Here is a 23,726-nt window from a genome sequence, read left to right as displayed (position 1 = left end):
ACTGAACCTCTCTAAAACTGTGAGCCCCAAATAAACTTTTCCTCCCTAAGTTGTTCTTGTCAGGCATTTTGGTCATAGTGATGAAAAGCTGAGTAACATAGAAATTGGTACCAAGAAGTGGGATCATTGCTGTGACTCACCTGACCATGTGGTTCAAAAGCCTTTGGAACTGGTTTGCAGGAAGAATTTGAAAGTTTGGAGATGCAGGCTGGAGAAAACTTAGAACGTTGTAAGCAAAACTTGGTGGGTGATTCTGACTGGGGCTCAGAAGACCAGAATGCCAATAGGAATGAGGACAGTGATCATAAAAACTGTGCTCATGAGGTTTCAGATATGAATGAGCATTCTATTGAAAACTGAACTAGAGGTCATACGTGTTACATTTTGGCAGAGAACTTGTCTACATGTTGCCCATGTCCTGAGACTGTGTGAGCTAAATTTAAAGGTGATGTACTAATTAATCTGGTAGAGGAAATGTCAAGACATCACAGCATTCAGGCAGCAGCCTGGATATTGCTGACAGCTTTTGACCAGGCTTACTTTGATAATCAGAAGCTGAAAGCAGAGAAGAAAGATTTTTAAAACTTGCAGTTTGACCAGAAAAGCACATTTAAAATTGGGGCCAGGGTAGATGTGGTTGCTGAAGAGTTTACTGCTAAAAGAGAAGATAAGTACTTTTCACAGAGACAATAGAAAAGATACCTCGAGGGCATCTCAGGAATCGGCAAGACCTCACCTATGGCAGACTTAAGGGTGTAAAAGTGAAAACTTGTTTGAAAGACATTGCTTTACAACAAAAGCACCAGCACTAGGCAGCCTAGAAAGCTATTTCCCCAGTATTCAATTTACCACACTCAGTTACCCGGGAACTCAGAGGCCAGTACAGCCATGGTCCAAGAGGGTCCTGCTACTGCTTGAGCTGGTGGCAGACCTTGGCCTATCTATGTGGTACTGGTTCTGCAGGATGTTGGAGTTAAGGGGTAATGGAAGCTTTCACCAAGACTTCAAAGGAAGTCCTGGGAGGCAAGGCAGAGTGTACAGGGTCAGAATCCTTGTGGGTAGCCCTGAGAGAGTAATGCATGAAGCTGTGATAATGAAGACAAAGCTGTAGGGTAGACTCCTGGAATTAAGAGATGCCAGGAATGTGGACTGTCTGCTGAAAAAAGTTGCAGAAAGTGAGCAGAACCAAGCAAAGAGAAAGGCCATGTGGGCTGCAACTGGCAAGACCAGAGGGGTGGACCTCCCCAAGCCCTTTGGAGATTGCATTTTACCACCATGTGATATGAATTCCAGACATGGAGCTTCAGGACTTTTTACCCAGCTGAATTTCAGTCTTGTTTTGGTCCCATTCTTTCTTTCTAGGCCCTATTCCTTCCTTTTGGAATGGGGATGTTACTCTGTGCCATTGTATATTGGAAGCATGTAACCTGATTTTTTATTTTTACAGGGGCTCATGGTTAAGAGTTTGCCTTAAAACTCAGAGGAGCCTTTGGACTTGGACTTTTGAGCAATGTATTTTATTTACATTGTGAGATGGACATAAGCTTTTGGGGGCCAGTGGTAGAATGTTATGGTTTGGATATGAGATGTCCCCCTGAAAAGCTCATGTGACAGTGCAGGAATGTTTAGAGGTGAAAAGGTTGGATTATGAGAACTGTAACCTCATCATTGGATAAATCCATTTGATTAATTAATAATTTGAATGGACTATTGGGTGGTAACTGTAGGCAGGTGGGGCATGACTGGAGGAAGGAGGTCACTGTGGGTGTGCCCTGGGGGATTATATTTTGTTCCTGGCTCCTCTTGCAGGCCCACAGCAATAGAGTTGGCTGATCATGGACTGAACCTCTGAAACTGTGAACCCAAAATAAACTTTTCCTCCTCTAAGTTGTTCTTGTCAAGTATTTTGGTGACAGTGACAAAAAGTTGATTAACATGCAACCATGAAAAGACATGGAGAAAACTTTAATGAATATTTCTAAATGAAAGAAACCAATCTGAAAAGACTATATACTACATGATTCCAGCTATATGACATTCTATAAAAAGCAAAGCTACAGAGTCAGTAAAAAGGTCAGTGGTTGCCAGGGATCAGTGGGGGAGGGGTATTGAATAGTCAGAGCACAGAGGATTTTTAGGGAAGTCAAACTGTTCTGTAGGATACTATAATGGTGGCTACAAGTCATTTTGTACATTGTATACCATACTACAGAATGTAGAACACCAAGGGTGAACCCTAATGTAAACTATGGATTTTGATAACGATTAGTCACAATTAATGAAGGTTCATTAATTATAATAAGTGTCCCACACTGGTGTGAGTTGTTGATGGTGTGGGAGACTGTGTGTGGGGAGGGGGTATGTGGGAACTCCCTGTACTTTCCAGTAAATTAGGTGTGAATCTAAAGGTGCTTTAAAAAATAAGGTCTGTTTTTTATGTCAGGCTGATTATAAAAGACCATAGAATTGTGAGGAGACCTGGATTCAAGTGCAGGTTTTCATTTACAAGCTGGATAGGCTTAAATTATTTTAAGGCTTCTATATCTTATTTCACTCACCTGTAAAATGAGTATAATATTTATCTCATATTTATTGTGAAGAGACAACATAAGTATATTCACAGAGTACTCAACAGGTACTCAAAAATGTTAGATGAGTGTGATGAGGGAAAGAGGAGGAAAGGACAGGGAAAACAGTCTCTCACAGCCCTGTCAAATGATGATGGAGGTCTTTTGTAACAAGATCCACCAATTACTGATTAATGATGAAATAATCATGGGTTCTTTTTCCTTATCTGTTCCATTCTAAACTTTGGGTTTTGTCTGTATTATATTATGATTTAACACAGTCTCCATTATTGCTTGTTTACTCAGAAAACTACCATTGCCTTTGTTCCCCCATTTAGAACTATAGACAAAGAATGTGGTTTGGGGTAGGTTTTGGTGTGTGTGAGTGTGTGTGTGTGTGTGTGTGTGTGCGCGCGCGCATGTGTGTGTGTTTCATAAATATTTGGTGTGAACCTACATGGTAACTGGCACTTATGCTGGATATTGGTTAAGTCTAGTGTGGAAGACAGGCATTAGTTAAATTGCAAAAAGGAATTTGGAGGGTTATGGTAGGAAGAATCAGAGAATCAGAGTACCAGATACAGAGAATCAGAAAGTCGGATAGCAGGGGGAATGAATAGACTTTCCATTCAGGGATGGCCTCCCTTGATGTTTAAGTGATTATGCTGAAACCTGAGTTATTTTCTAGAAGGAATAGAGATCTTCATGGGGTAGGAAAGTGGCTCTCACACCTGAGTGTGCATTAGAATCACCTGAAGGTCTTGTATGTTAGTTAACTATTGTGGTATAACCAATTATACCAAAAGTAACAAACACTTATTACAACAAACTCTGAGGATTTCTGGGGGGGGGGGTCAAGAGTCCAGGACCTCCTTAGTCAAGTGGTTCTGACTCAGGATCTCTCCAAGGTGTTGGTCAGAGCTGTATCATCTCAAGGCTCCACAGGGGAAGGATCTGTTTCCAAGCTAGCTCTGGTGGGCCTATTTCACAGATGTGCCTCACAGCATGACAGACAGTTGCAGGTAGCTTTCAAGCTTCCAATAACACAAGAGAGAGAAGGAGCTAGGGATGGCAGGAGAGCATTAGTATGATATATATGTTGCTTCTGGGGATTGAATCCAGGGCTTTGTGCATGCTAAACAAGCACTCTACCACTGAGCTCTATCCTAAGCCCTTTTTATTTTAATTTTAAAAGTATTTTAATTAGTGGATTATAGTTATAGATAATAGTGGGGTTCATTTTGATATATTCATAAATGCATATATCACAATTTTCTTTATTTCAATCCTTGGTACTTTTCCTTTCCCTTCCTTTCCTCTATTGGATTTCCTATTTATTCATATACTTTTTTATTTTGTGCATTATATATATATATATTTTTTTGTGCAAATATATATATATATTTTGTGCAAATATATATATATATATATATATATTTGTAGTGAATTGTGATATATCCATACATGCACACAGCATAATTTGGTCAACTTCATTGCCCAATTCTTCCTCTTTCCTTCTCCTTATCCCTCCCTCTTGGTTCCCTACTTCTACTTTACTGATATCCCTTAAATTTTCACAAGAATCTATTTTTTATATCTTTTTTTCTCTCTAGCTTCTGCATATGAGAGAAATTATTCAATACTTGACATTTTGAGTCAAGGGTCTTGAAACAGGGTCTCTCTAAATTGCTGAGGCTGACCTGAAACTTGAGATACTCCTGCCTCAGTGTCCTGAGTCGCAAGGATCACAGGTGTACCCTACTGCAGCTGGCTTGTGAACCAATATTGATACATCATTATTAAACAAATTTAGTTCAAAGCCTATACTTTACTCAGAGTGCCTTAGTTTTAACCCGATATCCCTTTATCTGTTCCAGAATTCCATTCCAGATAACACATTATATTTAGTTATCATATCTCATTAGTTATCATATCTCTCTTTGCTGTGACAGTGTTTTGGACTTTCCTTGTTTTTAATGATTTTGAGAGTTTTGAAGAGTACTGGGCAAGTATTTTGTGGAATCCCAGTTGTTTTATAACCTAACCTCTGAAGTGAGATGCTATCACTTCTGGTCATATTCTATATGTTGGAAGTGAATCTAGCCCACTCTCAAGGGAGGTAAATTAAGTTATATCACTTAAGGGGAGAAGTATTAAGAAATTTGTACCCACATCTTTAAGACCATCAAACTTGGCAAAACACAGATTTCTGTGCCCCACTCCCAGACTGATTCAGTAGTGCTGCAGTGGGGTCCAGGAGTTTGCATTTATAAAAAGTTTCCAGATGATGCTGCCATTTGCTGGCCCAGGAATTTCACTTCAGGAGCCACTGGGAGTGGAGACCTTAGTACATACAAGGAAATGGAAAAAGTTCAAGATGTATTTCTCTCAAGAGACCTTTTCTAATAACTACAATCACCACTGAAATCAACATATTTATTTAGTTTCTAAACTTTGCCAGTTATCATGAAACTACTAGGTAAAAATATATGTATTGCTGTACAAAAGAGGTACAATACCTTATGTATACATTAGACGTCACTTATTTCATTTGAATGCCAGGGAGAAAAAATGAGATATCTCTATCTTACATTAAAAGAATTGGGACACAGGGGCTGGGGTTGTAGTTCAGTGGTAGAGCACTTGCCCAGCACAGGTGAGGCACAAGGTTCAATCCTCAGCACCACGTAATAAATATAATAAAGGTATTGTGTCCATCTACAACCTAAAAAATTAAAAAAGAGCTAAGTGAAAGGCTAAGTGACTTATCTAAGGTCACACAGCTAGTTAATTATAGAACTAAGCTTCAGAGTGGGTCATTTGAGCCCTGGCCCAGAAGTTTCCATTATACCAGGCTCTTTCCTATTGTTTCCAATTTACAGGACTTTGCCACCTTCTGGAGAAACAAAAATACAATTAGGCACATGAAGGTTCAAATAATCGAATCAACAGAATATATTTAAAGTAGCATTTGTGTAATGGAAAAGGAAGACATGAAACAACTGATTTGTAAGCTCAGGAAGTTTGGCAATGATTCATTGCATAGATTGGGGAAAATTCCTTATCCATCAATATCCAATTTCTTCCTGCTTACTGACTACCATAACTAATACCAATTACATTCCACCTGCAGGTATCACCTGAGAAAATCAGTAGAGAAACCACAGGCCATGGTCTTCTTTTTGTCTGCCGATGCACACGAACTGGAGTACTTACCTGTACTGATAGAGCTGCCAGGTGAAAAGGTTGTTGGTATTTTTTAGGTTTTGTTGTGAAAGGTAAAGAGGGTAGTCCACAAACCACCACCAAGATGATCAAGTTGTACATGAGAATCCATAAATGTGGAGAGACTCTTGCATGTCTTTCAGTATGTAACTTTTCTTTAGGGGAGTAAAGATGCAAGCAAAGAATTAGGTGCATAAACATCCAATGAAGTCACAAAAGCTTAATAGCTGTATACTAATAATCTTATTCAATGAGAAAAACCAGCCCAATCAGACCAAAGGAGTGGTTTCTAGTTGTATTTTTAACTTTCCTTAAAGAACATTTTACCTTTCATTTTAGTTGATGTTTTCACATTACCAAAAATTAAGTCAAGTTTTGGTGAAAATGGTTTAAGCAAGCATTATTTCTTGTATTCATATTAGGAAATAATGATTTCATATGCTGAGTTCATATTGAGTTCAAGTTCATTCTTATCAAACAATACCCAACACAGTGTAAGCATAAGTTCCTGTCCAAAAGTGGCGGTATATGATGGTGATGAAACAAAATCAAGTCCGTGTCCTAAGTTGGTAAGGGGGTATGAAAGAAAGTGTAAGTGACCTTAAACAGTTGGTGTTTCCCAACAGTACTAGTGGTGGCAGGGAGCATGAAACAGAACCAGTGACTACAAGTAATTCTGTCCAATGGGGTTGAGAGTGGGTGGCGGGAAGGCACGAAACTGTTAGTGACCTTACAATGGATCATGTCTAATGATGGCACTTAAGTGGGTGGGTTGGGGGGCGTGAAACAGAACAGGCGACCTCACAATGTCATCTGAAGATATTGGCCCAGGTGGGACCAAGGGGTGCAGGGCCACGCAGGAGTCAGTGACCTAACAATCCTGTCCAAAGGTGTGTGTGTGTGGGGGGGCGTTGGAGAACATGAAACAAAGGAGTCAGTGACATTACAATTAATACTGTCCAATAGTGGGGCGAAGACGTGAACCAGAAACCATGAGCTTACATTTTATTTTGTCAAAAGGTGATAATAATGGTGGAGGGCATGAAACAGCCATTATAATTAGGTAATAAACAGAACATGAAAATCAAAGTTTAAGGATGCAACAAGCACTGTAAAGTGCAACAGTCGATCCAGGGAAGGCTTCCCGGAAGAGGCACCTTGGGCTGAGAAAGGCCCTGATCGGCGCATAGAGTAGTGTTTAGGGCATAGGTTCCCTATGTCCTTCTGGTCTCCTAGCGCCTTGTCTACATTTCAGCCTCTGAGGATTTGGCCGGGGGCAGGGACGGGAGCGGAGACACTTGCCAGTGCAGGCTGAGTCCCACCAGCAAGAGAGAGAGGCTCAGATGCCTCACTCCGGCTTATGAGAGCCTGTGAGGTGGCGGCGGCCAATCAGGGCCGCGCGCGTCCAGCCGCGTGCCCCTCGCGCCCCCGCACCCCTCGCGCGGCGTGTACGTGCGGCGGCCGGCCCCGCCCAGGAGGGCGGGACCTAGGGAAGCCGCGGGCGGCCGGCCGCGGCCCGTGAGCTACTGCTACTGCTGCTGCTGCTGCGGTGGCTGCAATCCTCGGTTCTGAGACTGAGAGGCCGAGGTGTGCCCCTGGCGAACCTGCTGGATCCGCGCGGCTCAGCTGTGCCAGCCCTTGCGGCGGTCCGGAAGTCTCAGCGGGTCTGTGCACTGCTGTGGTGAGGATGCGGCTGTTCCAGTGGCTGTTGAAGCAGCCAGTGCCGAAGCAGATCGAGCGCTACTCGCGCTTCTCGCCGTCGCCGCTTTCCATCAAACAGTTCCTGGACTTTGGTGAGTGCGGGGCCACAGGCCCCCATGATCCCGGGATGTGAGGTTGCCGCCATCCCGGCCAGCTTCCTGGGTCTCCGCAGCCTCTGGGCAAAGTCCGTGGGAACCGCGGGCGGGGCTAGGGGATGCCCAGGAGCTCTCCTCCAGGCTTGGATTTCGGGGCGCGGAGGGGTAGGGCCTGGCACCCGCACACCAGCGGAGGGCTAACCTGGAGACACAGAAGCTGCGTTCAAGGACTCTCATTTCAGGCGGGACTCCCCAAACCTGCCGTCATTAGCTTTAAATGTACGTGACACAAACCTCACCGCCCATAAAACTTCAGAACGAAATGTGTGTGACTTTGAAATGTTTTTAATTTTAGATTCTTTTTTGTTTGGCGAAGAGCTGTTTAGAAACACCTTGAGGTTGAGTAAATTATGCAGTGGCATTTTGTTCCTTTTCTGCTCTGAGGTGTTGCTGTCGTGTAGCCAGAGTGGGAGGACTCGAACTGTAGTCTCCATTATGTTATATTAGAGCAGCCAGAGGCCTGGACTGCAAATTCCTTGATGCTGGGAAGGAGCCGACGTGTGGGTTCCTAGTGTCCGAGCACTGCCTGTGACAACTGTGGCCTCGGTTCCAGCACCTCTCATAGCTCCTTAACCTTGGAGTTTCATCCATCTTCCCCCATCAAATGGGCAGGCAGTCATCTTCCATAGATTGGGGAAGCAAAGAAGACCCTGGTCCCCAACCTGCCTTAGGCCTAGCTGAGAAGGAAATAGATTCCACCGCCCTCTGTTAACTGGATCATGTTTCCCCAGAGGGTGCCATTCCAACCGCAGCTAAATGCGGTTGTGCAACACCTGAAAGTAAAACAGAAGTGTGCACCCAGGTATCAGAATGGAGCTTGACATCCCTGAAGGAAAGTAAAATCAAGCAGCAAAGATGTGCTAAGCACACAAGGGAAAATAATGTTCATTTAATGAATTTTATATAAATGTCAAGGGATGGTATCTGTTGGGCATAAAAACTAAAGTACAGAGTAGGTAGAACATTCCAGAAAGACCTGGAATATGCAAAATGTGGTGTCTATACTTAAACAAGATGGGATAGGAAGGGAGGAATAGTTTGAACTTGAGACCAAATTAAATTTTTAGAAACCAATTTGCCACAGACGGATGATGAGAGTCAAAATTCAGTGAGATGTTGATCTTTGCATCTAAAACTTGTCTCCCCAGAGCTTTTCAATGTCAGACTTTACCATCCCTACCTACTTGTAGAATTTTAGAGGTTGGAGGCAGGTCCTGACTTCAGAGTTTAGAATGAAAGTGTTGCTGTTGCTAATAAATAGGCATATTTTCCATCTCTAATTTATGGTTTAGAGAAAATTATTCTGAAGGTATCAACCTTTTGGTAGGGTTAACTGGGACATGTTAATTCACAATGACAGGAACCTGGAATTAAATCCCAATTCCTTCCACCCTCAGTTTGTGCTAACTTTAAAAGTGTGGCTGAATTTTCTGTTAATTTATTTCTGTGGCAGGGACTCTCTACCCCTGTTAATAGGTGTTTTGGCAAGGATGTTACTTGAGTAGGTAAAACACAGTGGGGGTTAGTGTTATAGTGGAATATCTATGGGGCCAGTGTCTGGAAATGAATATTTTAGTTCTGTCTCTGCCACTAACTCAGAGTTTGGCCTTAACTAAGTGACTGAACCTCACTGGGGTCCAGTTTCCTCATTTATAAAATGTGTTGATTGTATCAGATAATCCCTAATGCACAGCTCCAAAACCATATGATGATAATTTCAAGGAAAAGGGATGTGCTTTTTAAGAGAAAATTGCAGAAATCTTTTGATTTACCTGTAAAAGTCTTCTGACCTATTTTGGGGGGGTGGGATAGAGGGATTCACTCATCCAGGATCTTGAGAGAAGCATAATAATTTTAAGTCTTTTCCATATAAGGACACACAGAAGTGCTATATATACTTATAATGGATTTTTCTAGAAACTAAAACTTTGTAACATCCAGAGACAAATCAGGTGGCATTGAGCTTTAATGACATGAAAACTAAAAGAAGGGAGTTGTCAAAAAAGTCCATCTCTACTTTTCTCTTTAATTTTGTCTCTTGATAGAAGTTCTGTTTTGACAGGGGATTGGGTGAACATTTAGGATGGATGTACGGATAATTGTAAAGGGAGGAGAGAGAGGAGTAATGAGATCCTCTCCCTGTATGATTGAAGAAATCTGCAGGGGAGGGCCAACTCAAATGCTTATAGGACCAGGTGGGCAGCAGTAGGTGAAAGAATTAAACCAGCCAGGTGGGGATTGTGGCAAACTCCTGGTATATGGCTGGCTCTAAAAAGGGCAGCTGATTGGCACCAGTTTGGTTTATATTTTAAAAGACCTTTGGTGTAAACAAAGTGGATGAACTGCACTGGGCCACAGGTTTCTAGTTTGTGAACTTTATGTTGTTCTCCTTGAGAAGTTTATAGCTAAATGGGGCATAAGCTTTGGCTAGAGTAACTAGAGAGGGACCATAGAAAGGATGTGCATAGAATTTTTGTTTATAGTATTTTCTATAACCATATTAACAAATAAATTATAGTTTCTATGGCCACTGAAATAGTTTTCTTATGTAAATGTATCCCACATTAGTAAATAAGGAGATTATTTCTTATATTTAAGAGTGAGGACTGAAAATGACTTTTACTTCAGAAGCAGTGATTTTATTTTATTTAAATTTTTTGTATCACTAACTTTTAAGATTTATTTATATGCTACTAGTTTCTTAAGGCATAAAAATTGCAAGTAAAGCCAAAGACCCCCTTTAATCAACTGCACTAATATCCTGCCAGAGATAGCACTACCAATAATTTGGTATGCATCCTTCCAGTCCATTTAATATACTGTTACATACATATACTAAAATATGTATTTTAGTGATATTCATGTAAATTAGAATGATTTTATTTTAAGGCAGGGGTTCACAACCTCAGTACTCTTGATATCCTTGGTCAACTCATAATGTTGTGGGGGACTGTCCTGTGCATTGTAAGAGGTTTAGCCACATTCCTCACCTCTTTCCGCTCGATGCCCCCACCCCAAGTTTTGACAACCAAACATGTTGTCATTGCTAAATGTCTGCTGGAGAGCAAAGGGTCGCCTGGGTGGTTCTTTGTTGAGATGCACTGTTTTAAAGCATTGAGATCAGTGGTTTTTTAGGGCAAGGACTCGCACCAGGAATTTCTGATGTCATGGTCTGAGAGTGGGGTGCAAGGCATTTGTGTTTTTAGAAGATCCTCAGGTCATTCTAAAGCATTGAAAACTACTAACTAGATACTCTTCGCTCTAATCTACAGTCCCCCTTTCATCTATATGCAGTATTTTTCTAAGCCCTTTAAATAATAAGTTTCTTGAACTCAAATCTTTTTTAGAAATATGGCCTGCCACCCAGCAATTGTATCAAGAATAGCAAGTGTTCTAAATGGATAATTAATTTATAGAGATAATACAGTAGTATATTCCAAAGGGTGGGATTTTTTAAAGATGAAATATTCTTTTTTTGGCCACTGATCATAGTCATATGGTTCCTACTCCAAAAAATGTAAAAAGACATAAGCAGAAAACCCTGCTTCCTGCTTCTGTTCGCTAGCCTCTTTTTTTTGTATAAATGGCAGCTTATTCTTTTTTTTTTCTGTTCTTTACTTTTCTTTCTTTCTTTCTTTCTTTTTTTTTTTGGTACCAGGGATTGAACTCAAGGGTGTTTACCCACAAGTCATATCCACAGCCCATTTAATTTTTAATTTTGGGACAGGGTCTCACTAGGTTGCTTACAGTCTTGCTGAGTTGCTGAAGCTGGCTTCAAACCTGGGATCCTCCTGTGCCACTAGGATTACAGGTGTGTGCCACCATGCCTGGCAGCTTATACCTTTGTATGTTGTATTTTAAACTTACTACTTTAGAGAGTTTCCCACATATGTGCCTATAGAACTTCCTTTTTCTTTTTTATGACTTCTGAGATCTTGATTATATGGATTTAATATAATTAACCGACTCCCTATTGATGGCTAGTAGATTGTTCTAGTCTTTACTATGACAACCAGTGCTACAATGCATTATGTGCATTGTAATTTCATGCATGTCTAAGTGTATATAGGACAAATTCCTAAACATGGGATTTCTACATCAGTGGGGATGTACATTTATAATTTTGATAAACACTGTCAAATTGCTTTCCATAGAAGTTTCTGAGAGTGCCTATTTTTTAAATACTTTTACCACATTGTTAAACTTTTGATAGGTGAAAAAATGGTATCTGGCATTTTTTTTCTAGAATTTTTTTCTCCTTGAGTAAATGTTTCTATATTTTAGCTTTTATTATGGAAAGTTGTAAACATATACAGAAGTAGAGTGGTTTGATGAACTATTCATCCTGTGTTCATTATATTGGTATCCATGTGTTATTTGTCTATAGATATGTGTTTAAGTGCAGGCTTTTATGTTTCCATATAAAAGTCACATTTATTTTAGAAAGATAAATTTTTTCTTTTTCTCTACTAATACCAATTCTTTGAATTTTTTCCTTGAATTATATGCTCTTTAAAGATTTGGTAGAATATCTGTATGAAACCTTTTAAGATTAGTGTGCTCTTTGACAACTTTCTCTATATAGGTTTTCGGTTCCTTCTAGAGTTTGTTTTAATATTTTTTTTCCAGAAAATTATCCTGGTCATGGAGGTTTTTAGTCAGTATGGACAGCTGAGATAGTAGTTTCTTGACAGCCTTAAATTATCCTTGTGGGCATTTCTCCTTTGTTTTGTAATTTTGAATTTTTTCTCCCTGTCCACTTCTTGATTAGGTTAGTTGATGGATTATTTGGATTTATTTTTTAGCTTTATGGCTGTTGTTTTCTAGTTCATTAATGTCTTTGCCTTTATTATTTCCCTGTGCCTCAGGTTTATTTTGTTCTTTTTTAAAAAATTGGATAGTTTCTTTTCTGTTTTCTTGTTTACTTCAGTACTTAAGGTTAGAGTTGTTCCTCTGATCACTGCTTTAGCAACTGATGTATGTATTTGATGATTTCCCCCTTTTGCATTTTCAGATGTCTATTCTTACATAAACTAAGGGTTGTTTAAATGTTAAAATTTCAAACAAAGGCACGTTTTGTATTTTAATTGTTTAATTTGGTTGCATTGTTATCAGAAAATAATTGGTAAATTATTGATGTTCAGTTTTTAGCCCCCTATGTGATCATTTCCTGCGAAAGTTCCTTGGGCAGTAAAAAAGATTATGCTTTCAGATTATAGAGTTTATTACATCAAATCTACCATATTATGTTACTTAGGTTTTATATACCTTTATATTTTATCCACTTGATTTGTCGTGAGTCAAACATAAGAGGTCAGAGTCTCCTAAAAATATGATTCTATTTCTCCATATATTTCTTATGGTTTTTATTTTATGACCATTAATATTGTTTTTGATGTTCATTGACTGCTATGTCCTCATTGTGAGATGCACCCTTTAGCATTAGAGAGTGCTGCCCTTTTACTAATTGAATGTGTTTTTGGCCTGGATCTACCTTATTTGACATTGAAATCTAGTTATCTTTTTCTTGTTTCTCTTTCCTGGTACAGGATTGCTATCCTTTTATTTCAATCTGTTTGAATTATTTTGGATTAAATATGTCTTTTTTAAATTTTTATTTATTTTTTTGTAAACAAATGGGATACATCTTGTTTCTCTGTTTGTACATGAAGTAGAGGCATACCATTTGTGTAATCATATTTATATAGGGTAATGATGTTTGATTCATTTTGTTATTTTTTCCCTCTACCCACCCCTCCCACCCCTCTTTTCCCTCTGTACAGTCCCTCCTTCCTCCATTCTTGCCTCCCTCCCACCCCCAGGTTTAAATATGTCTTTAAATATAAAGTTGGGTTTAGGTTTGTGAATCAATTCATTTCTTTTATGTGATAAATTTTTTTAATTAAATATTTTTATTTTTACAGACACAGTTTGATTCATTATACACAAATGGGGTACAACTTTTCATTTTTATGGTTGCATACAGTGTAGAGTCACACCATTCACGTAATCACATATACATAAAGGGTAATACTGTTTGTTTTGTTCTACTGTTTTTCCATTCCCACCCTCTCCCACTCCTTTTTCCCCTACACCATCCAAAGTTCCTTCATTCTTCTCTTCCCCCCATTACCCCCCTTGTTATATGTTGTCATGCACTTATCAGAGAAAACATTCGGCCTTTGGTTTTTTTGGGCTTGGCCTATTTCACTTAGCATGATATTTTCCAATTTCATCCATTTTCCAGCAAATGCCATAATTTTATTCTTCTTTGTTGCTGAGTAATATTCTATTGAGTATATGTACACCACAGTTTCTTTATCCATTCATCCATTGAAGGGCATCTAGGTTGGTTCTACAGCCTAGCTATTGTGAATTGAGCTGCTGTGAACATTGATGTTGCTGCATCATTGTAGTATGCTGATTTTAAGTCCTTTGGGTATAAACCGAGGAGTAGGATAGCTACTCCTAGCTATTTATGAGGAATCTCCACACTACTTTCCAGAGTGGCTGCACCAGTTTGCAGTTCCACCAGCAATGTACGAGTGTGCCTTTTTCCCCACATCCTCGCCATCACCTATTGTTACTTGTATTCTTGATAATTGCCATTCTAGTTGGGGTGAGATGGAATCTTAGGGTGGTTTTAATTTGCATTTCTCTAATTACTAGGAATGATGAGCACTTTTTCATATATTTGTTGATCACCTGTATATCTTCTTCTATGAAGTGTCTGCCCATTTCCTTAGCCCATTTATTGATTGGGTTCTTTGTATTTTGGGTATAAAGTTTTTTAAGTTCTTTATAAACTTTGGAGATGAGTGCTCTGTCTGAAGTGTGTGTGGAAAAAATTTTCTCCCACTCTGTAGGCTCTCTTTTCACATTATTGATTATTTCCTGTGCTGAGAAAAAACTTTTTAGTTTGAATCTGTCTCATTTATTGATTCTTGCTTTTATTTCTTGTGCTATGGGGGTCTTGTTAAGGAAGTCTGGTCCTAAGCCAACATGATGGAGATTCGGGCCTACTTTTTCTTCTATTTAGTGAAGGGTCTCAGGTCTAATTCCTAGATCCTTGATCCATTTTGAGTTGAGTTTTGTACAGGGTGAGAAATAGGGGTTTAATTTCATTTTACTGCATATGGATTTCCAGTTTTCCCAGCACCATTGTTGAACAGGCTATCTTTTCTCTATTGTAAGTTTTTGGCACCTTTGTTTAGTATGAGGTTACTGTAGTTATGTGGGTATGACTCCGTGTCTTGTATCCTGTACCATTGATCTACCTGTCTATTGTGGTGCCAGTACCATGCCATTTTTGTTACTATTGCTCTATAGTAGAGTTTAAGTTCTGGCATAGTGATAACCTCCTGCATCACTCTTCCTGCCCAGGATTGCTTTGGCTATTCTGGGTCTTTTGTTCTTCCAGATGAATTTCATGATTGCTTTTTCTGTTTCTATGAGAAATGTCATAGGGATTTTAATTGGAATTGCATTGAATCTGTATAGCGCCTTTGGAAGTATGACCATTTTGATAATATTAATTCTGCCTACCCAAGAACATGGGAGATCTTTCCATCTTCTAAGGTCTTCCTCAATTTCTTTCTTCAATGTTTTGTAGTTTTCATTGTAGAGATCTTTCACCTCTTTGGTTAGATTGAGTCCCAAGTATTTTATTTTTTTGAGGCTATTGCAAATGGAGTTGTTTTCCTCATTTCCCTTTCAGATGTTTCATTACTTATGTATAAAAATGCTTTAGATTTATGTGTGTTGATTTTACATCCTGCTGTTTTGCTGAATTCATTGATGAGGTCTAGAAGTTTTCTGGAGGAGCTTTTTGGATTCTCTAAATAGAGAATCATGTCATCAGCAAATAGTGACAGCTTGAGTTCCTCTTTTCCCATTCGTATCTCTTTAATTTCTTTAGTCTGTCTAATTGCTCTGGCTCGTATTTCAAGCATGATGTTGAATAGAAGTGATAAAAGAGGGCATCCCTGTCTTGTTCCCATTTTTAAAGGGAATGCTTTCAGTTTTTCTCCATTAAGAATGATGTTGGGGGGCTGGGGAGATAGCTCAGTCGGTAGAGTGCTTGCCTTGTAAGCACAAGGCCCTGGGTTCGATCCCCAGCACCCCCCCCAAAAAAAAAAAGAATGATGTTGACCATGGGCTTAGCATAAAGAGCCTTTACAATGTTAAGGAATGTTCCTACTATCCCTATTTTTTCTAGTGTTTTGAGCATGAAGGGGTGTTGTATTTTGTCGAACGCTTTTTCTGCGTCAATTGAAATAACCATATGATTCTTATCCTTAAGTCTATTGACATGATGGATTACATTTATTGATTTACGGATGTTGAACCAACCTTGCATTCCCGGGATGAACCCCACTTGATTGTGGTGCACTATCTTCTTAATATGTTTTTGGATACAGTTTGCCAGTATTTTGTTAAGGATCTTTGCGTCTATATTCATCAAGGATATTGGTCTAAAATCTTTTTTCCTTGATGTGTCTTTGCCTGGTTTAGATATGAGGGTGATATTAACTTCATAGAATGAGTTTGGTAGAGTTCCCTCCTTTTCTATTTTCTGGAATACTTTGAGAAGTATTGGAATGAGTTCTTCTTTGAAGGTCTTGTAGAACTCAGCTGAGAATCCGTCTGGTCCTGAGCTTTTCTTGATTGGTAGACTTTTGATGGCTTCTTTTATTTCATTGCTTGATATTGATCTGTTTAAATTGTGTATGTCCTCCTGGTTCAGTTTGGGAGGATCATATGTCTCTAAAAATTTGTCAATTTCTTCAGTATTTTCTATTTTGTTGGAATATAGTTTTTCAAAGTAGCTTCTCATTATGTTACATATTTCAGTGGTGTCATGATATTTCCTTTTTCATCACAAATTTTAGTAATTTGAGTTTTCTCTCTCCTCTTTGTTAGTGTGGCTAAGGGTTTGTCTATTTTGTTTACTTTTTCAAAGAACCAACTTTTAGTTTTGTCAATTTTTTGAATTGTTTCTTTTGTTTCAATTTCATTGATTTCAGCTCTGATTTTAATTATTTCCTGCCTTCTACTACTTTTGGTATTGTTCTGTTCTTCTTTTTCTAGGGCTTTGAGCTGTAATGTTAGGTCATTTAGTTGTTGACTTTTCATTCTTTTCTTGAATGTGCTCCATGCAATGAATTTTCCTCTTAGTACTACTTTCATAGTGTCCCAGAGATTTTGATATGTTGTATTGTCGTTCTCATTTACCTCTAAGAATTTTTTTATCACCTCCCTGATGTTTTCTGTTATCCATGCTTCATTCAATAGCATATTATTTAGTCTCCAGGTGTTGGAGTAATTTGTTTTTTATTTTGTCATTGATTTCTAATTTCATTCCATTATAATCTGATAGAACACAAGGCAGTATCTCTGTGTTTTTGCATTTACTAAGGGCTGCTTTGTGGCATAATATGTGGTCTATTTTCACAAAGGTTCCATGTGCTGTGAGAAGAAAGTGAATTTGCTCGTTGATGGATGGAATATTCTGTATGTCTGTTAAGTCTAAGTTATTGATTGTGTTATTGAGTTCTGTGGTTTCTTTGTTTAGTTTTTGTTTGGAAGATCAATCCAGTGGGGACAGCGGTGTGTTAAAGTCACCCAGAATTATTGTGTTGTGATCTATTTGATTCCTGGAACTGAGAAGGATTTGTTTGATGTACATGGATGCACCATTGTTTGGGGCATAAATATTTACTATCATTATGTCCTGATTTATGGTTCCCTTAAGCAGTATGAAATGTCCTCCTTTATCCCTTCTGAGTAACTTTGGCTTGAAGTCCACTTTATCTGAAATAAGGATGGAAACCCCTGCTTTTTTTTACTGAGTCCATGTGCTTGGTAGGTTTTTTCCCATCTTTCACCTTTAGTCTGTGGATGTCTTTATCTATGAGATGAGTCTCTTGATGGCAGCATATTATTGGGTCTTTCTTTTTAATCCAATCTGCCAGTCTGTGTCTTTTGATTGATGAGTTTAGGCTATTAATGTTCAGGGTTATTATTGAGATATGATTTGTATTCCCAGTCATTTTGGCTTATTTTTGGTTTTTAACTTGACTTGGTTTCTCCTTTGAATGGTTTTTCTCTAAGGTAGTTCCTCCCTTTGCTGACCTACATTGTTGTTTTTCATTTCCTCCTCATGGAATATTTTGTTGAGAATATTCTGCAGCGCAGAATTTCTATTTGTAAATTCTTTTAACTTTTGTTTATCATGGAAGGATTTTATTTCGTCTTCAAATCTGAAGGTTTGTTTTGCTGGGTGTAGGATTCTTGGTTGGCAACCATTTTCTTTCAGAACTTGAAATATGTTGTTCTAGGTCCTTCTAGCTTTTAGAGTCTGGGCTGAAAAATCTGCTGATATCCATATTGATTTCCCCCTATATGTAATTTGATTGCTTTTCTCTTGCAGCCTTCAAAATCCTATCTTTATTTTGTATGTTAGGCATTTTCATTATTATGTGCCTTGGTGTGATCTGTTGGATTTTGTGCTTTTGGTGTTCTGTAAGCCACTTGTATTTGATTTTCCATTTCATTCTTCAGGTTTGAGAAATTTTCTGATATTATTTCATTGAATAGTTCGTTCATTCCTTTGGTTTGTATCTCTGTGCCTTCCTCAATTTCAGTAATTCTTAAATTTGGTGTTTTCATGATGTCCCCATAGTTCTTGGAGATTCTGTTCATGGTTTCTTATCATCTTCTCTATTTTGGCAACTTTATTTTCCAGATTAAATATTTTGTCTTCATTGTCTGAGGTTCTGTCTTCCAAGTGGTCTAGTCTTTTGGTGATGCTTTTCATTGATTTTTTAATTTGGTTTATTGTTTCCTTCATTTTAAGGATTTCCATTTAGTTTTTTTTTTTTTGAGAATCTCTCTCTCTTTGTTGAAATGATCTTTTGCTTCCTGCAGTTGCTCTTTCAACTGCTTATTGGTATGACCCTTCATTGCCTGCATTTGCTCTCTTATGTCATTCTTTGCTTCATGAATCATCTTAATCATGTATAATCTGAAGTCCTTTTCTAACATTTCTTCTGTCATACTGTCACTGGATTCTATTAATATAGAATCTAGATTTATTTGGATCATTTTTCTTCCCTTGTTTTTTCATGTTGTTCATGCATCTTCCCCTCTAGCAGTGCAGATCTGGGATATTGCAGTTCCTCCCCATAGGCTTATAGTGACCCTATAGGTTTCTAAAACCTTTTCTTTAAGGGGGAGATCAATATTAGCAGTGCCCAGTTCAGACAGTGTGCAACCTGAAACCAAATTGCCCCTATGAGGACGTTAACAATATTGTGGTAATAAACAGAATGAGTTCAATTATTATCTTCAGTATAACAAATAGATTTCCAATAAGGTCTACAGTTTCTAACGGAGGACAAAGGATGGGGAGGGGTGTAGGATGTAGCTGTTAATGGGATAAGAAAGAATATATAGAAGTTCTACATCTTAGAAAGCATGATAGTGTTATCAAAAGAAGTCAATTATTAGCATGGGAAAAGAGAAAGAGACTTTGAGGGAACAGGTAAACAAAAGGAAAAAAGAGGGAGAAAAGTAAAGAAATAAAAACTTAAAATTTTTCAATAAGGAGAAAAAAGAAAATCTACATTATAACAGTCATATAGTCTTCAAACCTCCCAGTCTTCAGTAGTCTGATGTATGAGAGGTACCTGACAATGAGCTTCCAGTCTCCAGCAGGCGTCTCAGGATGGGATTTGCCCCACCTAAAGGTGGGAGATAAAGCTTCCAGGATTATCCAAGATGACCACTCTACCTTCTAAATGTGTCGGCAAATGGGGAACTGTAACTTGGGGTGTGGGCGTGGTTGCCTGGAGGTCCTGGAGGCAGGGTGCGGTTGGTTGGGCAGGGGTCCTTGGGTTGGGGTATTGTCGGTCTGGTTGTGGAATCCTGGTGGCAGGGAGCAGTTAGTCGATGTGAGGACCCCGGAAGCAGGGAGTGATCAGTTGGGCTGAGGGTTCCTGGAGACGGGGTTCAGTCAGTCCAGCCAGGGATCCTACAATTCCAGGCTGTTGTCTCAAAATGGCGGCGGCCACATGTAACCAAACCTGGAGGTATTTGATAAATTTAACCTGTGTATACTTGTTGATATATTTGCCATCTTTAATGATAATAAGCATCTGTAGTTACCTTTTGTTTTTGTTTTTAATATCTTATTTTTCTCGATGTTATATATTGTCTTTGTTTTACCATATTTCTTTTAATAAATAGATTTGAACTTTTGTTTCCAGCAGTCAGCTTTATGATTATTACTTCATTTCTTTAGACTTTGTTGGGTATAGTCAAAACTTGCCAGCCACATGAGCCTCTTGGGTACTTGAAATGTGGCTAGGGTAGCTGAGAAACTGAATTAGTTTAAGTTAAATTTAAAACTGATATTTGCATCCCTGGGATAAAACCCACTTGATCGTGAGGCACTATCTTTTTAATATATTTTTGTATGCGATTTGCTAAAATTTTGTTGAGAATTTTTGCATCGATGTTCATTAAGGATATTGGTCTGAAATTTTCTTTCCTCGATGTGTCTCTGTCTGGTTTAGGTATCAGGGTGATATTGACTTCATAGAATGAGTTTGGGAGGGTTCCCTCCTCTTCTATTTCATGGAATACTTTGAGAAGTATTGGAATGAGCTTTTCTTTAAAGGTTTTGTAGAACTCGGCTGAGAACCCATCTAGTCCCAGACTTTTCTTTGTTTGTAGGCTTTTGATGAACTCTTCTATCTCATTGCTTGAAATTGATTTATTTAAGTTGTGTATGTCCTCCTCGTTCAGTTTAGGTAATTCATATGTCTCTAAAAACTTGTTGATGTCCTCATGTCTTCGAGGTTTTCTATTTTGTTGGAGTATAGATTTTCAAAATAACTTCTAATTATGTTTTGTATTTCACTCGTGTCTGTAGTGATATTTCTTTGTTCATTCCGAATTTTAGTAATTTGAGTTTTCTCTCTCCTTCTCTTTGTTAGTGTGGCTAAGGGTTTATCTATTTTGTTTATTTTTTCAAAGAACCAACTATTTATTTTGTTAATTTTTTGATTGTTTCTTTTATATCAATTTTGTTGATTTCAGCTCTGATTTTCACTATTTCCTTTCTTCTACTACTTTTGGTGTTGGTCTGCTCTTCTTTTTCTAGGGCTTTGAGCTGTAGTGTTAAGTCATTTACTTGTTGATTTTTACTTCTTTTGTCGAATGTGCCCCATGAAATAAATCTTCCTCTAAGTACGGCTTTCATAGTGTCCCAGAGATTTTGATATGATGTGTCTTTGTTCTCGTTTACTTCTAAGAATTTTTTATTTCCCTCCTGATGTCTTCTGTTATCCATTCATCATATAATAGCATATTATTTAATCTCCAGGTATTGGAGAAGTTTCTGTTTTTTTTATTCTGTCATTTATTTCTAATTTCAATCCATTATGATCTGATAGAATACAAGGTAGTATCTCTATCTTCATGTATTTGCTAACAGTAGCTTTGTGGCATAAAATATGGTCTGTTTTAGAGAAGGATCCATGTGCTGCTGAGAAGAAAGTGTATTCGCTCTTGGTTGGATGGTATATTCTGTATATGTCTGTTAAGTCTAAATTGTTGATTGTGTTATTGAGATCTATGGTTTCTTTATTCAATTTTTGTCTGGAAGATCTATCCAGTGGTGAGAGAGGTGTGTTAAAATCGCCTAGTATTACTGTGTTGTGGTCTATTTGATTTCTGGAATTGAGAAGGATTTGTTTGACGTACGTGGATGAGCCAATGTTCGGGGCATAGATATTTATGACTGTTATGTCTTGCTGATTTATGCTTCTCTTAAGCAGCATGTAATGTCCTTCTTTATCTCTTCTGACTAGTTTTGGCTTGAAGTCCACATTATCTGAAATAAGGATGGATACTCCTGCTTTTTTGCTGTGTCTGTGTGTATGGTATGTTTTTTCCCTTCCTTTCACCTTAGGCTGTGGGTATCTCTTTCTATGAGATGAGTCTCTTGCAGGCAGCATATTGTTGGTTCTTTCTTTTTAATCCAATCTGCCAGTCTGCGTCTTTTGATTGATGAGTTCAGGCCGTTAACATTCAGGGTTATTATTGAGATATGATTTGTATTCCCAGTCATTTGACTCATTTTTGTTTTTTGACATGATTTGGTTTCTCCTTTATTTGGCTATTCCTTTAGGCTAGTTCCTCCCGTTGCTGATTTGCATCATTGTTTTTCATCTCTTCCTCATGGAATATTTTGCTGAGAATATTCTGTAATGCTGGCTTTCTTTTTGTAAATTCTTTTAGCTTTTGTTTATCATGGAAGAATTTTATTTTGTCGTCAAATCTGAAAGTAAGTTTTGCTGGGTATAAGATTCTTGGTTGGCATCGTTTTCTTTCAGGGCTTGGTAAATGTTGTTCTAGGCCCTTCTAGCTTTTAGGGTCTGGATTGAAAAATCTGCTGATATTCTTATTGGTTTCCCCCTGAATGTAATTTGATTCTTTTCTGTCGCAGCCTTTAAAATTCTGTCTTTATTTTGTATGTTAGTTATTTTCATAATAATGCGCCTTGGTGTGGGTCTGTTGTAATTTTGTATATTTGGAGTCCTATAAGCCTCTTGTATCTGGTTTTCAATTTCACTCTTCAGATTTGGGAAATTTTCTGATATTATTTCATTGAATAGATTGTTCATTCCTTTGGTTTGTTTCTCTAAGCCTTCCTCAATCCCAATAATTCTTAAATTTGTCCTTTTCATGATATCCCATAATTCTTGTAGATTCTGTTCATGATTTCTTACCATCTCTCTGTTTGGTCAACTTTGTTTTCAAGATTAAATAATTTGTCTTCAATGTCTGAGGTTCTGTCTTCCAGGTGTTCTATCCTATTGGTTATGCTTTCTATGGAGTTTTTAACTTAGTTTACTGTTTCCTTCATTTCAAGGATTTCTGGTTTTTTTTTTCAGTATCTCTAACTCTTTATTGAAATGATCTTTTGCTTCCCGTATTTGCTCTTTTAACTGTTGATTGGTGTGATCATTTAATGCCTGCATTTGCCCTTTCATCTCCTCGTTTGCTTCTCTGATAGTTTTAATTATGTACATTCTGAACTCCCTTTCTGACATTTCTTCTGCTGTGCTGTCTTTGGGTTTTATTGATATAGTATCTAGGTTTGTTTGGGACATTTTCTTCCCTTGTTTTCTCATATTGATCAGATATCAGTGGGACTCTGAGATATTGCAGATTTCCTCTATTGGCTTATAGTGTTCCTGTAGATTATCAGTATATCACCTCCCAGCCTTTAGTAGCCTGAAGTCTTGGGGGAACTTGATAATGCAGTGCTTCCGAAGAAAGCTTCCCCTAGCTCGCTACTGGGTCCAGGGCTTGGGGTGGTTCTGCGTGGAAATCCTCTCACTGGGCGGTCCTGCTCCTAGAAGCTGGCTATAGACAGGGCCTTTTCTCGCCTGAGGGAGCCACGCTGCTCGGGGAAAGCCTCTCCCTGTCCTGCTTTGGTCCCAGAAGCTGCCTGCAGTCCAGGGCCCGCCGCTGGGTTCAGGGCTTGGGGTCGGCTCTGTGCGGAAAAGCTCTCACTGATCGGGCCTGCTCTGAGAACCTGGCTGTGGACCCCGCTTGCCGCCAGAGGGAACAGGGCTGTCTGGGGAAGTCTCTCGCTGCCCTGCCCTGCTCTGAGAAGCTGCCCCTGTCCAGGCCTGCCACCCAGGCCAAGCTTCACCCGATGGGAGAGTCTCACCCCGCGGCTCTATGTTGGTGTGAGTCTCTCAATACCTCCACTTCTTGAATCCTGAGTTTTGGAGCGACAGGACATGCAGTCACCCTCTAGTCTGCCAATCCTTGATTTTATTTTTAATATAACTTTTGCATATCTTATTCCATTGTTTCTTCTATAAAGCTCTCTGACTTTTTGGACCAATTTATTGTTTATAAATAGCAGTTAATGTTATGATGGCTCCTTTTTACATTTATATAAATTTGAGTTTTGTCTTTGTCTTATGTCACCGCTGTGAACTAAATGTTCTCTTGACTGTGGCTAAAGCTCATTGGTAGAGCACTTGCCTCGCAT

General features: G+C 38.7%; 1 protein-coding gene across 1 annotated transcript in view; it reads left to right on the top strand.

Moving 5' to 3' along the window:
* Positions 1–7,283: 7,283 nt before the first annotated feature.
* Pdk3 (pyruvate dehydrogenase kinase 3) overlaps positions 7,284–23,726 on the top strand; it is a 90,379-nt gene continuing 73,936 nt past the window's right edge. Inside the window, exon 1 of the mRNA XM_047536851.1 lies at positions 7,284–7,585. Within this exon, the coding sequence (XP_047392807.1) occupies positions 7,480–7,585 (106 nt within the window). The 5' untranslated portion in view covers positions 7,284–7,479. The remainder of the gene's footprint in view (positions 7,586–23,726) is intronic.

This window comes from Sciurus carolinensis, chromosome X, assembly GCF_902686445.1.
Source record: "Sciurus carolinensis chromosome X, mSciCar1.2, whole genome shotgun sequence".
Lineage (NCBI taxonomy): Eukaryota > Metazoa > Chordata > Mammalia > Rodentia > Sciuridae > Sciurus > Sciurus carolinensis.
The sequence above is the reverse complement of the archived record's forward strand: the minus strand, read 5'-3'. Positions and strand labels throughout refer to the sequence as shown.